The sequence below is a fragment of the Peromyscus leucopus genome, chromosome 4 (genome assembly GCF_004664715.2).
Source record: "Peromyscus leucopus breed LL Stock chromosome 4, UCI_PerLeu_2.1, whole genome shotgun sequence".
In the NCBI taxonomy this organism is placed as follows: domain Eukaryota; kingdom Metazoa; phylum Chordata; class Mammalia; order Rodentia; family Cricetidae; genus Peromyscus; species Peromyscus leucopus.
The window spans coordinates 131,875,614-131,889,540 of NC_051066.1; the positions used below are offsets into that span (position 1 = coordinate 131,875,614).

General features: G+C 46.2%; 1 protein-coding gene across 7 annotated transcripts in view; it reads right to left on the reverse strand.

Moving 5' to 3' along the window:
- Gss (glutathione synthetase) overlaps positions 1-13,927 on the reverse strand; it is a 30,364-nt gene that overhangs the window by 10,963 nt on the left and 5,474 nt on the right. For all 7 annotated transcript variants that reach the window (XM_037205349.1, XM_028889023.1, XM_037205348.1 and 4 more), the window contains 4 exons: positions 6,925-7,070; positions 4,488-4,563; positions 4,051-4,190; positions 3,242-3,358 (listed from right to left, as the gene is read on the reverse strand). In XM_037205349.1, coding sequence (XP_037061244.1) covers positions 3,242-3,358; positions 4,051-4,190; positions 4,488-4,563; positions 6,925-6,992 — 401 coding nt within the window. In that variant the 5' untranslated portion in view covers positions 6,993-7,070. The remainder of the gene's footprint in view (positions 1-3,241; positions 3,359-4,050; positions 4,191-4,487; positions 4,564-6,924; positions 7,071-13,927) is intronic.

Here is a 13,927-nt window from a genome sequence, read left to right on the forward strand (position 1 = left end):
AGCGTTAGACACAGGCTTTTCCCTCCCTCAACGACTCACAAGGCCGCTGTTTTATAGTACCAAAGTCCCTTTCTGCTGTAGCTGCTCTGGTTTGTGCCCATGGCCTCTTTGCTCAGATCCCTCAAGTCCAGACTCTGGCTTGGTACTCTCAGCATATGTTCTGTATTGACCTCTTATCTATCTCTGCTTTTTCCAACCTTAGCTGAACTTCTTAGTCTAAACTGTGTTCACTTGACTTCTTTCTACTTGGCTAAATACTCTTCCAGCCTGCCTCAAGTCAAGAGGACAGATAGGACATTTAAACTGAAAACTGACTTTAAGCTGGGATCTGCAACACAAAGTGGAAATAGTTTCTCAGAAGCCATCTTTCCTTGAGAGGCCCAAGGGCCAAAGGTCTTGGTCTTCATTTTGTATCCTGAACCACTCTGCTCATGGGTAGGTGTTTGGGGTGGGTGCGTAGGGTGGCACCTGGCCCAGGATGGCTCACCTCCAAGAAGAGGCAAAGGAGGAAGCCTGATGGCTGGAGGCTGAAATGGAATTTCATACACTGGCTAATTAAGCCAGCCTTTCCACTTGCCAAACAATGAAAGCCAGACTCAGAAAACACACTCTACCTCCTATTGCCTTCAGTTCTGAGAAATGTGGACAGAGTGGAACTCGGAAAGCTGTCAGCTGAGGAAGGTGAACTGGAAATAGCATGCAGGCTGGGAGAGAGGACCCAGCAATCTTAGTCCTGGCTCTGCCAGTGACTTGTGGTGTCCTTGAGCAGGTCAGTCAACTTCTTTCTCTGAGCCTTGTCTCGTTTACGAAATAGGAATGTTAATCAGATCATATGTCCCAATCTCTGAATATCAATAATCATTCTTCTTCTACTCATTCTAACTATGGGCCCTGTATTTTACTGCTGTTGTCTTAAAGATTTAATTTATTTATGCATGCATGACTGTGTGGTTGTATGCCATGGGCATGCAGGTGCCCTCAGAGGCCAAAAGAGGGCATCCAATTCCCTGGAGCTAGAGATATGGGTGGTTGTAAGAGACCCCATGTAGGAGCTGGGAGTCAAACTCAGGTCCTCTGGAAGATCAAGAAGCATTCTTAGCCTCTGAGCATCTCTCCAACCTAGGCCCTGTGCTTTGGATGCATTTGTTTCACTGAAATCATAATTTTATAGAATGTTGTGAGCAACCCATATGGGAACTGAACTCAGGTCCTTTGAAAGAGCAATAAATGCTCTTAACTGTGAACCAACTCTCCAGTCCCACTGAAATCATAATTTTATAACCAGGACTAGCGGTGCGTGTATATAACTCCCAACTTGGGAGGCTAGAGCAGGACTGTCATGAGTTCAAGGCCAGTGGAAGCTATGTAACAAGACCCTGTCTCAAAAGCAAACAAGACCGGGGAGGCAGCTGAGTGGCCGAGTACTCTCCTGGCACACACAAGGCCCTAGACTCGATCCTCAGCATGACCAAAACAGTTCTTTAAAAAGCAAACAAAATTATAATTTAAGTCTCAGATTTCCTTTCTTAAAAACTTTTTTTTTGAGGCAGAGTCTTGCTATATATTCCTGGTACGAGGTTCACTATATAGCTCAGACTGGCCTTGAACTAAAAGGCCCCTCCTATCTCAGCTTCCTGAGTACGGGAATTACAGGTTTGTTTTTGTTTTTGTTTTGTTTTTTTAAGATTTATTTATTTATTATGTATACAGCATGTATGACTGCAGGCCAGAAGAGGGCACCAGATCTCATTACAGATGGTTGTGAGCCACCATGTGGTTGCTGGAATTGAACTCAGGACCCCTGGAAGAGCAGCCAGAGCTCTTAACCTCTGAGCCATCTCTCCAGCCGTGTTTTTGTTTTTTGAGAAAGGATCTTGATACACAGAGTTGGCTAGCCTGAAACTTGCTATGTAGACTAAGCTGGCCTTGAACTCATAGAGACCCACCTGCCTCTGCCTTCCGAGTGCTGAGATTAAAGGTGTGCCACCATGCCCAGCTCAAGACAAAAAAAAAAAAATCTCAGAGAAAAGACGTGCCAAGGCCATATGCTTGCTCAGCAGATGAGCCTTACCCACTCTGACAGTGGGTAAAGCCAGTGCCTGCTCAGGGCCACAGAGCTTTTACCCACCAGTGCCTAACTCGGGGCACGTGAGTGTTTCCTCCCCACATTACTCTTGGCCTGGCGAGAGACTTCCTCTGCGGTGTTTGTCACTGGCAGTTTCTCAGGTGACCCCATCCCCTGACTTCACTTTCTTAAAATGGAACTTGGCAGAGGATTCTACTTGACATACTGTTTGTCCACCTTGTAAATGCTCAGAACTTGAGGCTTCCTGGAACTTAGTGAAGCTTAGCAAGCCTATAAAGGCTCACTTGGAGGCAACAGTACCATTACATATGCAGGTTCCAGGAGCTTAGCACCAGGTCCTACTACCAACTCGCCAACTGACTTCAAGCAAGTCACTGTACCTCCCTGAACCTCAGTTTCCTGATCTGTAGAATGGGAAGAGGACCAGCACCACCTCAGAGCACTCCCTCTGAGGGCTCAGTGAGACCCTGGGTGGAAACACTCGGCACAGGTGGGCTGTGCTCACACTGCGCAGCTGCTAGCAGTGGCCTCTCAGCTATCTGCAAGTCACTTACCTAGCATCTTCCCACATCTGGAACACGGTTGAGAAATAGGAAGAAAGCAAAGAAAACACTTCTAAGCAGTTCAAATGGACACCATGAAATTCCCAGATCAAACCTGACCTCACTCAAGAGGTCCTCACGCTTTTTACACATGATCAGAACAACCAGGATCCCTGTTTTTCCCCAAACCACAGCAAGTTGGGAGGCAGAGGGACGGCAGCAGAGGATTCCTAGTGCAGGCACATTGACAGCAGTAAATGTAAAAGTGGATGGTGAAGAGGCCGACATCACAGAGCTAGTGGACGGGAACTTAAAGCCAGCAGCACAGGAGCTTTCTAAGCCTAGCCGGCACCAGTGTGTTACAGCAAGATGCAATCGCTGTCCGTCATCACGATGAACCCCACACCACAAGGGAACAGTACGTTAGAGTTAGCATCTCTTATTTTAGAAGGAACCCAGAACTCCACTAATATATTTTTGGCACTGAAATGTGTAAGTTTCTATCCCTGGAAACACCCTTTTCCGCTACTGATGTCTAGCAAAGGAGAAGCTGCCCCACCCTTGAGTGCTGACACTAAAGTGAGACACGACCACCATCCTTCCACATTCTTACTTATCTGAGCCATAGAGCTCCCAGGCTTTGGCGATCCCCAGGGCTAGTCCCTTGCTGGGATTATTGGAGAGGATCTTGGCAGCTTCTTTGGTCTTTTGCAGGACGTTGAGAACATGTCTGTTGGGAGAAAGATAGCTGCTGAGTAATTGAATGGACCAGGATACCCTTCTGCTCATGACCTCACAGATACATATAGGAGCATTACTCTGAAAATCAGCCAAGTGCTTAAAGGCTCCTCACCACACCATTCCTGGAGGACACCCCACAACTGGGATATGCGGGGCCGTCCTTACCTAGATGTACATGCCCAGAGGGGTCCTGAGACCCCCATGTGGCCACCCCACCCCAACTCAGTTTCTAAGGGAGCTGGAGCCCCTCACCTTGGGCTCCCAGGTGCTACATGGAATCCTGCTGCAGACCATATGGAACTGTAGTGAGCACGAGGGCCAAGAAACCACTACTGTGGCCCAGCTCTCAGATGGCAGTTTCTGAATTTCCCTCTGCTTTGGATTCAGAACTGCTTTCAGGCCTCAGCTACGTCAGAGGCCTCTTGAAGGCATCATTCTCTCAGCCTGGAGGGTTAATTTGTACAGAGAGAGGCAGGACTCATATGCTATTAGGTCTCTTCTTTGTCTGGCATCTGATTTCAAGTAGAAAACTGCTATGGGGAGAAGATGGAGGCATGGAGAAACCATGATTCAGGGGCCAGGAAGGCACAGTCACAGAAGGAGACCCTTGGATTAGCCAGTGACTATCCATCCACTAAACTCTTCCCCATAATACGCTGCACAGCTGCCCTGGGAACCCACCGGTGCACAGCAGGAGTTCGGGAGGCCAGGCCCGCAAAGCTGGCAGAGATCGTGTTGATTTCGATCTGTTTCAGGGCTGTGGAACCGTCTGCGCTGCACTGGAACATGTAATCTGAGCGATTCAGGCCCAGGAACACAGTCTGTGGAGAAAACTGAAGGCTGAGGACTCGGGCCCAGGGGCTGACTCTGGAGGTCTAGCCACACTGCACTCTGTAGAGCTAATACTCTACAAGGAGGACCAATACTCCCAAATACCAGAGGATTCATTCTGTCATCCCCGGACTGGTCCCTGGTGTGGAGGCCCAGCTGAGACCAGTCTGAGGGAGATTCTTACAAGGAAAGACTGAGGCCAATTGTTCTAGTCAAAACAAAACAAAAACAAACACCAGAGAGCAAAGAGACAAGTTCCAGACAAAGGAAGGCCTAGGAATGGGTACCTGGGCAATGCCCTCTTTCAGGACTTGCTTGTAGATATCAAAGAGACGGGCCGTATAGTCATCCTTTTTGATGGTGCTAGAGAAGAAAAGAACATTCCAGGCTACACAAGACCCTACAGGCCATAAGTCCCACCCCACCCTCCTCTAGATAACTTTTGGGTGGTGAATACCCATTCTAACCTAGCAGAAAATAGTGCCTAATAATCTACTCTAGAGCCAGATGACCTGGGTTCAAATCCAAGCTCTACCAGCCACTGTGAGGCAATCTCAGTGAATCCTATCCCCTCTCTGCATCTGTTTGTTCAACTGTGAAGTGAAGAGGAAACAGTTGCTTATAAAACAGGCTGTGGGGAAGAGTAAACGACACAGCATGGTTTTTAAGAATTCAAACAGCTTCAATAACTGATGGCTGATGAGTTTTCTGGCTGACCTCAAGTTAACTCTCCATAGCTCCCCCTGCACTCCGGTCACCTCCCAGACAAGTCCCCCGCCTCCTCTTCCTCCTCCAGGGCAGTTCACCATGTGCCTGCAGGTTTTTCAGGCCCAAGGTACACATCCTGGTTTCTTTTGTAGGTTAATCTTCACTATCTGTGTCAGATGCCTTTCCTAGGTGCTCCCACAGCACTGTGAACAATGTCTCCTTTATAGAGCTGACAGAAGATGCAGTTTTCACTTTATTATATGGCAACTAATGTCATCTCTCCTGTTGGGCTGGGGACCGCATACAGGTGGGGCTGGATCTAAATGGGCTCGTCCTCTCAGCCCAGTGTGCTGCTGCGGCATGTGACGTGCTAGGGGCGCAGCCAGAGGAAGTGCAGCAAGGAGGGGTCCACAAGTCCTTAACACCACGTTGTTGCTTCTCAAGATCCAGGGCAAACTCTGTGTCCAGCCACGCCAGGCCTGTAGGCTGACCTAGTTACAGAAGTTTGGGGTGGAGCAGTGTGGGGCAGGCAAGCAGCTGTCTTGAAGGCTCTCTAGAGGATGAGTTCTTTCACTGGGGCCTTGCTTAGCCCTCGGTGAGGAGAAGAGTCCCCAGCTGGGCCTTAGCCTCCAAGAAAAGTAGAACACATTTTCTCTTCTCTGAACAAGAGACACCTTTCAACCCCAGGCTCTAGGCTATTGTTTTCCCTTGAGGGGTGGTGGTGGTATGTATGTAGAAAGGAACAGGGAAGGGTGAATTACTGAGAAGGGCTTTGGAGCAGGTCTCCCACATAATCACATTGTCAAGTGTAAATGAACTAAACCTGGCTGCTTGTAGAGAGCATAAGCAAGCCCATCCAGAGAAAGAAGGTGGTAACAGGGTTCACATATTCATGACCCCCTGGATTGTTGGTTCCAAGGCAATGGTTTCCAAACTTCATATGATTATTATTCCTTCTCACATTCAACCTGTTACCAAAGAGCACACATCTGAGAAAGATTTGGTCTCTAACAAAATAATCTAGTTTTCCATTGAAAACTTAATCATAGATACACAGTTATACACATATAACATACACATAAAATATTTTATATATATATATATATTTAATTCTAAAATCAGCAATTTATACTTAATTCCAAAATTAACCAAGACATTTCACTTGCCTTAGGACCTGAAGTGGGAGGAGAGGATCTAGCTAGAAAAGGCAAGGGAATGGCTATCTACTTGGGTCTTGGGTATGGCTCAGTCCGCATTTTGTCCTACTCAAAGATACGAGCCTTTAGGTGACAAGAAAAAGTCATTAAAAAAATTAAACACATCCTTCTAATGGTGGGATGAAGAAAGAAGGACCTTTGCTTAGAAGTTGAAATCTGACTTTAAAACCCAACAACTCCCTAAAACTCTTTTCTTCCCAAACCAGGTCGCTTTCCATAATTCCAAATGGAGACCTTTGAAAGACTTACTTTTATTTTATTTCAGTGTATGAATGTTTCGTGTGTGTGTGTGTGTGTGTGTGTGTGTGTGTAACTACACTTTGTCTAGTACCCAAGGAGGCCAGAAGTGGGTGCTAGATCCCTGGAACTGGGCTTACGGAAAGCTGTGAGCCACCATGTAGGTGCTGGGAACTGAACCCTGGTCATCTACTGCAGCAGCCAGTGTTCTTAACCACTGAGCCATCCCTCCAGCCCTCCCTCTCAGTGGAGATTTCTGTCATGAGAAGCAGGAGGCCACTGATCACAGAATCATAGCAACCTTGGGTCTCAGCCAACCTCATTTTCTAGATTAAGAAACTGAGGCTCGGAGAAGGACTTTCTTTTTGCTTATCACACAAAGGGAAGCAGAGCCAGGAGTAGAAGGCAGCTCTCTTACTTCTCTTCTATTTTTTATTTCCCCTGAGGGGTGCCTGCTCCCCACTCGACCAAGTTAACTAACACAGCAACAACTCCTGGCTCCCCAACCTTCCCATTCCAAGCTTTTGGCATCTCTGGCCCCAGAGGCCTTAGCACTCAGTACCTAGACAGAGTTTGCTCCAGGAAGGTCGGGTTTTGGCTGACAGCATCCACCAGCATGTTGAAATCCATCTGCACAGCATAGGCCTGCTCCAGCAGAGCACTAGGCACTAGTGAGGGGAAGAGCGTGAACGGGGCGTAGGTCACCACCTGATCAATGAGAAAGTGGGGCAGAGGGAGAGCAGCTGTGAATGGGGTGTCTTCTTGCAAAGCCAGGCCGATGCTACTGAGCACACAACTGCAGAACAGCAGTTACTTCAGGGAGGGAAGAGACGAGAGAAAAGTAAGAAAGGGTACAATGTCAGCTTCCAGGTTCTGTGACAGCTCTACAGGACTTTGTTTAAATGAGAAGCAAACAACAAACTCAAAACTCCCACACAAATGAAGCACTTACTGCATGCAATCATTGTGCTGACCACTTAAAAAGGGTTCACTGTGCATATGATTCTCTGAGGAAGGTACTATGTTGTCCCAACTTAGCACACAAAGGACTTGGGACAGAGGTTATGGAACAGGTCTAAAATCTATTCAGCTGCTGGCGTTTGGACTTGCCCCAGCTTGGTTACCAAACCACTCTAACCCACTCAAACTACATGCTCATCTGGACCCACTCTCCCGCCTCTGCTCCTGACTGACAGTTAAGCCAAGTCTATCCCCAGATCAGGAGCTCACACCCCAGGCCTCTGGCCTTCTGGTTGGGGTGGAGGGAAACGCCTACTGGAAGGGCTGCTGAAGTGCACTGTGGCTTCCTGAGTAGAAGCCGTAGTGCCATGCCCCTGTCCTGGGGCTAGAAACGACAACTCAGGTTAACAGGCTGGCATTCAGTTAGACTCTGGGTTCTTTGGACTTTGACACAGTCATGAAATCAAAATGTCATTTAAGATAGTTATTCCAAAAGAGAGCAATGCATTCTGAGATTTCTAACAACAAATTAACTGGAACTTGGGAGATGATAAATAGACCGTGACTTGAATGATTCACCCTCTGAGTTAATATCAATTTGCCATTATGGTAGAAAGGGTTTATGGTGGTAGAACTTTCATTAATATACTTACTTAAAAAATGACCTTGAACTAGATAATACAAACACCATACACATTTTAAAAGAGCTCTACATAGCCAGGTGATGGTGGCGTATGTCTTTGATCCCAGAACTTGGGAAGCAGAGGCAGGCTGATCTCTGTGAATTCAAGGCCAGCCTGGTCTACAGAGTGAGATCCAGGACAGTCAGGGATATGTAGAGAGACCCTGTCTCAAACAAACAAGCAAACAAACAAACAAACAAGCAATAAATAATAAGAGAGCTAAGGGTACATAGTGAGAAGTGTGTTTCAATCCCACTTCGGCCTCAGTCACCTAGTCCTCGCCCCAAGACAAGGTCTACTTGTATCAGATGTCTTTATACTCATATACATGTTCACAAATACAGTATCCCCTTTTATACATATAAGATTTTATACATATAAATCCTGTCTCAAAAACACAGGATTATTGCAGATCATGTGAAGGGTGACCTAACACCCAAACATGTAAGATGACAACTGGCTTTAGACTCAGGACACTGCCTCTCCCAACAAGTACCATCCAATTCAAACACTTCCCAGAGGTTTTTCTGCCAAGACTTCTCTCTGTCCTGACCCCGAACTCATTGTACTTGAATGTAGGATGGCTAGCACACAGCTGTTCTCTGCTGTCTACAGGCCAAAGGCTGGAACACACAGGCTCTCACTGTTTAGAGAAAACAGCAGCACATGTATGACAGTAACACTCTGCTTTGTCTCCAGGAGACAACAGGAATGGTAAGATGGTGAGGGGAGCAATTGCTCTTACCCCCCACGCTGGCCTCACTCCGGACTGGGGGGCGGGGCTTGAACCTCTTTCTTTTTACTTATATTATTATTATTTGTGTGTGTGTGTGTGTGTGTGTGTGTGTGTGTGTGTGTGTGTGTGTGTGTTCTATGGCATGGAGATAGAGGACACTTTCTGGGAATTGAGTCTTTCCTTCTACCACTAGGTTATGGAGTCAAACTCAGGTCCTAAGGCTTAGTGGCAAATGCCTTTACCCATGGAGCCATCTAGTGGCCCAGTCTTGAACTTCAGCTCCTCCTGATGCCACTTCCCAAGTGCTGGGATTACAGGCATGTGCTACCACACCCTCCCAGTTTGATTTGGATAGATAAACTGGGTAACTTTCCATCATTATTAATTATATTATTTGCATGTGTGTGTGATGTATATACTTGTTAGTGTGGGTGAGCACATGTGTATTGAGTGTTGGGTGTCTTCCTCGACTGATCTCCACCTTAGTTTTTGAGACAGGGTCTCTCACTAATCTTGAAACTCAGATTTGACAGGCCTGGCTAGCCAGCAAGCTTCAGGGATCTGCCTGGCTTCCAGCCCTGGGGTTCTAGGTGCCTACTACTGTCCCAGGTGTAGATTCTGGGATCTGAACTCAGGTTCTCACGCTTGCTCAGCAGGTATTTCACAAAATAACCCATCTCCCCAGCCAGCCCCCGCTGTTTTAATGTTGGCTCTGACTTTTAAAAAAATAATGCTGGTGTGGGGCTGGAGAGATGGCTCAGTGGTTAGAGCACCAGTTGCTCTTGCAGAGGACCTGGGTTCAACTCCGAACACCCACATGGTGAGATGCAGCTCACAACCGTCTGAAACGCCTCTTCTGTCCTCTGTAGGTAGTGCACATGCATACACTTGGGCACACACACACATAACACACACACATACACATAAAATAAAAGTAAGTGTTTTCAAATAAAGATGCTGGTAAATTTTTTAAAAAGGAAGGAAGACAACGCGAACAAAACTGTAAAGACGGCTTGCCTTTGAGGGGAGCAGTGCCTGGAGAAGGGAGCCTCACTCCACACAGAATGTGCTTTTGAACAGGGCACCCAGCTCCTGTGTCACCTCTTCAAAAGTGAACTCCCTCCCTCCTGCTGCAGGTGCCAGATGTGCAGCCCACATGTGGCTGGTCTGCTCTGCTGATCTATAGGGTGAAGGTCACAGTCCCTCCGCCCAGTATCAAAGCCTCTTATCTGTCTGACCTCACCTGACTTCACCCGCTGACCAGCCCGGCCTACAACATTTTTGGCCTCTCCCTACTTTGGGGCCCCTGCTCTACTGTTCCTTTCCGCCATCTGTCTTTTAAGTTCTAATTTAACTATCATTCCCCCATTTTACCTCTAGTCAAAATGAATTACTTCTACCAGGCTTTCCAAGAGAGACGGGAGAATATGCAGAGCATGGCCTCGGAGCCACACTCTATGGGCTCCCCACGATTTCAATGACCTCAGTGGGGTTATCTAACGTCTCTGGGCTGCAGTTTCTCCAGCTCTGCTGTGGTGAGGGTTAAAAGAGTCAGCAGTTCCAGAGTGTTTAGAATAAAGCCTGACACACGGTGAGTGGTCAATAAATGACAGTTAATGCTGTACTGCCTGCATGCACCTCCTCCTCCAGCGACAGACCTGAATTTTATTCCCTGGTCCTTTCTCCAACTAAACCCTGTGCTCCAAAGGTGAGAACCTCTGGCTGACTCACCTAGTCTTCCATGTCAAGGCTGTGCTGACATGGTATGAATTAGAACAAAATCATATATGCCTGCACCACACACACACACACACACACACACACACACACACACACACACGGGGGAGGGTCTTTTTCCTCTCTCTTTTTAAAAACATTACTTTATTTTAAACGATTTGTTTTGTGTGCACTGGTGTTTTGCCTGCATGTATGTCTGTGTGATGGTGTCCAAACCCCTGCAACTGGAATCACAACTGTGAGCTGCCATGTGGGCGCTGAGAACTGAACCCTGGTCAGTGCTCTTAACTGCTGAGTTCTCTCTCCAGCCTCGTCTTTTTCTCTGCATTGGGAAGGTCACTGAGGACCAGGGAGATGGCTTGGTGGGTAAAAACAAAACAAACAGCAGCGAAACGGCCGTAGTGGTGCACACGTGTGATCCTAGCACTCCTAGGGTGAGGCGGCAAGCAGAGACAGGAGAGCCGCGCGGACGCTCCGGGCCGGCCGCCTGGGCTGCAGCACAGCAGAAGAAAGGTGGAAGCTGAGAACCGATTCCAAAAGCTGTCCTCTCACCCACACGTGGGTGCCTGCACTCACACATACCTCCACAGGCATGCTATGACACGTGGGTGCCTGCACTCACACAAACATATACAAACACATACATACATACATACATACATACAAATAATAACAAATGTTTAAATAAAGACAGCAAAATCTCACTGAGAGTCAAGGAAAGTAGTACACATCTAAAATCTCAGGACTTGGAGGCTGAGGCAGGAGCATTGCCGTAAGTTCCAGGCCCTGTCTCAAACTATCCTCATTTCCCCAAAGAAAGAAGTCTCACTGAGGTCTGTGCCTGTTGTAGGTCCCATTAAATCCCAGAAAGATTAAATATTAAACTTTCACATGATACCCATTTATTAAAGGAAGAAATAAAAACTTGAACAAGAAAACATTCCACCTTGGATTCTGGTAATTCATAAACCTGAAGTTCCTAGACCAAGCAATACTATTTCCAAAACCAGAGGCCAACCTCCCACAGTATCAGCCAGCTCTCAGTAACTGCCATTCTCATGTACTCGAGCCTCGGCTAGCACCTGAGTCTGGACCATCCACCAGGCCCATACCTGAGCCCCACAGAAACAACAACAGAAGAATGTGGCTAGGTTAAAAGCAAATGGCAGGGAGGGAGGGAGGGAGGGAGGGAGGGAAGGAGAGAGGGAGGGAGGGAGGGAGTAAGCAAGGAAGCAAGCGGGGTGGGAAGGACAGAAAAGAAAAGAAAGGAGCAAAAGACAAAAGAGCTGGTCTAGTCCATGCCTTTGCATACACAGAGGGAGGGGGCTGGGTGTACACAACAGGAAGTACAGCCACGCAGGAGCCTGAGGCAGGAGAATAGAGGGTTAGAGGCTGGTATAGACTACACAGTGAGACCCCATCTCAAAACAAACAAAAAATTGGAGAGGAAACAAATATCTAGCTATTTACCTGTTATTTATTCATGATCACCCGAAAGGATAAGTAAGACACTAAGCATAGGCTGCCTTTAGGAGAGGGGGGCTGGGTGGACAGGGAATGCGGAGGAGTGGGTTAACCGCCTCTTGAAACTTTTGCATTTTGAGACAGGAAAATGTTTTCTGAATGTATTATCTAGTTGCAAAAGAAACCAATTTCTTTTTGCTTTGATTATTGTTTATTTTATGCGCAGCTGGTGTTTTTGCTGCATGTGTCTGTGTGAGGGGCTGCAACTCCCAGAGTTACAATTACAGACCGTGGCGAGCTGCTGCCATGGGGTGCTGGGAATTGAACCAGGTCCTCTGTTCATAACCGCAGAGCCATCTCTGTTTTGTTCTAAGGATAGCGGTTTTTGTTTGGTTGCTATTGTTGTTTTGAGATAATATCTTAGTATGTTGTCCCGCGGGTCTCAACTTGTGCCTTCAAGCAATCCTCCTGCTTCAGAAGTGTGACTAAGCCCAGGTAAAGGAGGAGATGTTTTAAGTGTGGATACAGCAGCTCTACATTTACATATCAGTCCTAGAGAAACACACACACAGCTGCCCAAGCACGCACGCATGATTCCTTGTTGTGCTATCTGCAGACATAACGTTCCCTAACAGCCCTCGGTACAGAAAGTTAAACCGCTGGAACACTAGAACAGAATGAAATTGTCCCTGAGCAGGGCAATTTCATACGTATAAAGTAAAACGTGACGGTGTGCAGCCAGACCTATGACAAGCAGTGAAAGCTGGTGGTGGCAGCACCTAGGGAACTGTGCAGTGTTCTGCTCTGCTCTGAACATGTCAGCAGGTTAGAGCTGTAGGGCTGACTGCAGGTGTCACAGAAAAGCTTCATAGTGACGACAGACTCAAATCAATATATCAGAGCATCAAAAACTGGGAAAGTATGGCATTAATGACAAGCACATTTGGCTAATATATAAGTGAACCACATAACAGGTTAATAATTACAAGAAACTTGGCAACCTTCATAATTATGGTAACAAGTATAATACCAGATGATTATGTGTGGGAAATAGTAGGTATCTCTAACAGAGTATTTCTCAAAAATGATACATTAAGCCAGGTGGTGGTGGCACACATCTTTAATCCCAGCATTTGAAGGCAGAGATGAGCAAACTCAGAGGAGTTAGAGGCCAGCCTGGTCTACAGAGCAAGTTCCAGGACAGCCAGGGATATACAGAAAAAAAAAATCCCTATCTCAGAAAAACAAACAAAAAATACACTAAATTTCTTTTAAAGTAAGTATGTGTGGAATGGAGGCTGTAAGGTAAGAGAAACCCTTGAATTTAAACAAAATTTTGCCTTTGACTGCCTTGGTCAGTTTATTTAATAGCCTATTCTTGAATTATAAAATAAAATATTCTAGAGCTGGCAGTGGTAGTGCTCACCCTTAATCCCAGCACTAGGGTCGCAGAGGCAGGAGGATCTCTGAGTTCGAGGTCAGCCTGGTCTACAGAGTGAGTTCCAGGACAGCCAGGGCTACACAGAGAAACCCTGTCTTGAAAAAGCAAAAATAAATAAATAAAATAAAATAAATTTGCTGCCTGATAAATTGATATACCAATGAGTGTTTAATCTTTGCATCACAGAACAGATTTATTCAAATAATACTGAGCGTTACCACATATTTATACCAACGTGACATAATTATGGCATTGGGGACAGTAGGCCTAGAGCAGAGAGAATAAACACTAGAATTTGGCCTTTACTCTTAAACATTTAATCTGTTATAACCCTTGACAATAAAAATAAACTGATACTGTTTTATCAAAATAAGAAGCTAACCCTCACATGAGGCTAATTCCTTAGAAAGAGATTTAAGACAGATTGCTAAACAAAAATTAAAATTACAGCAGAGAATAATAATATATATGGTTCAACTTGGATTTTAAGTTACACATATATGTATATTTTATATTTTAAATTACATATATATGTGTGTGTGTA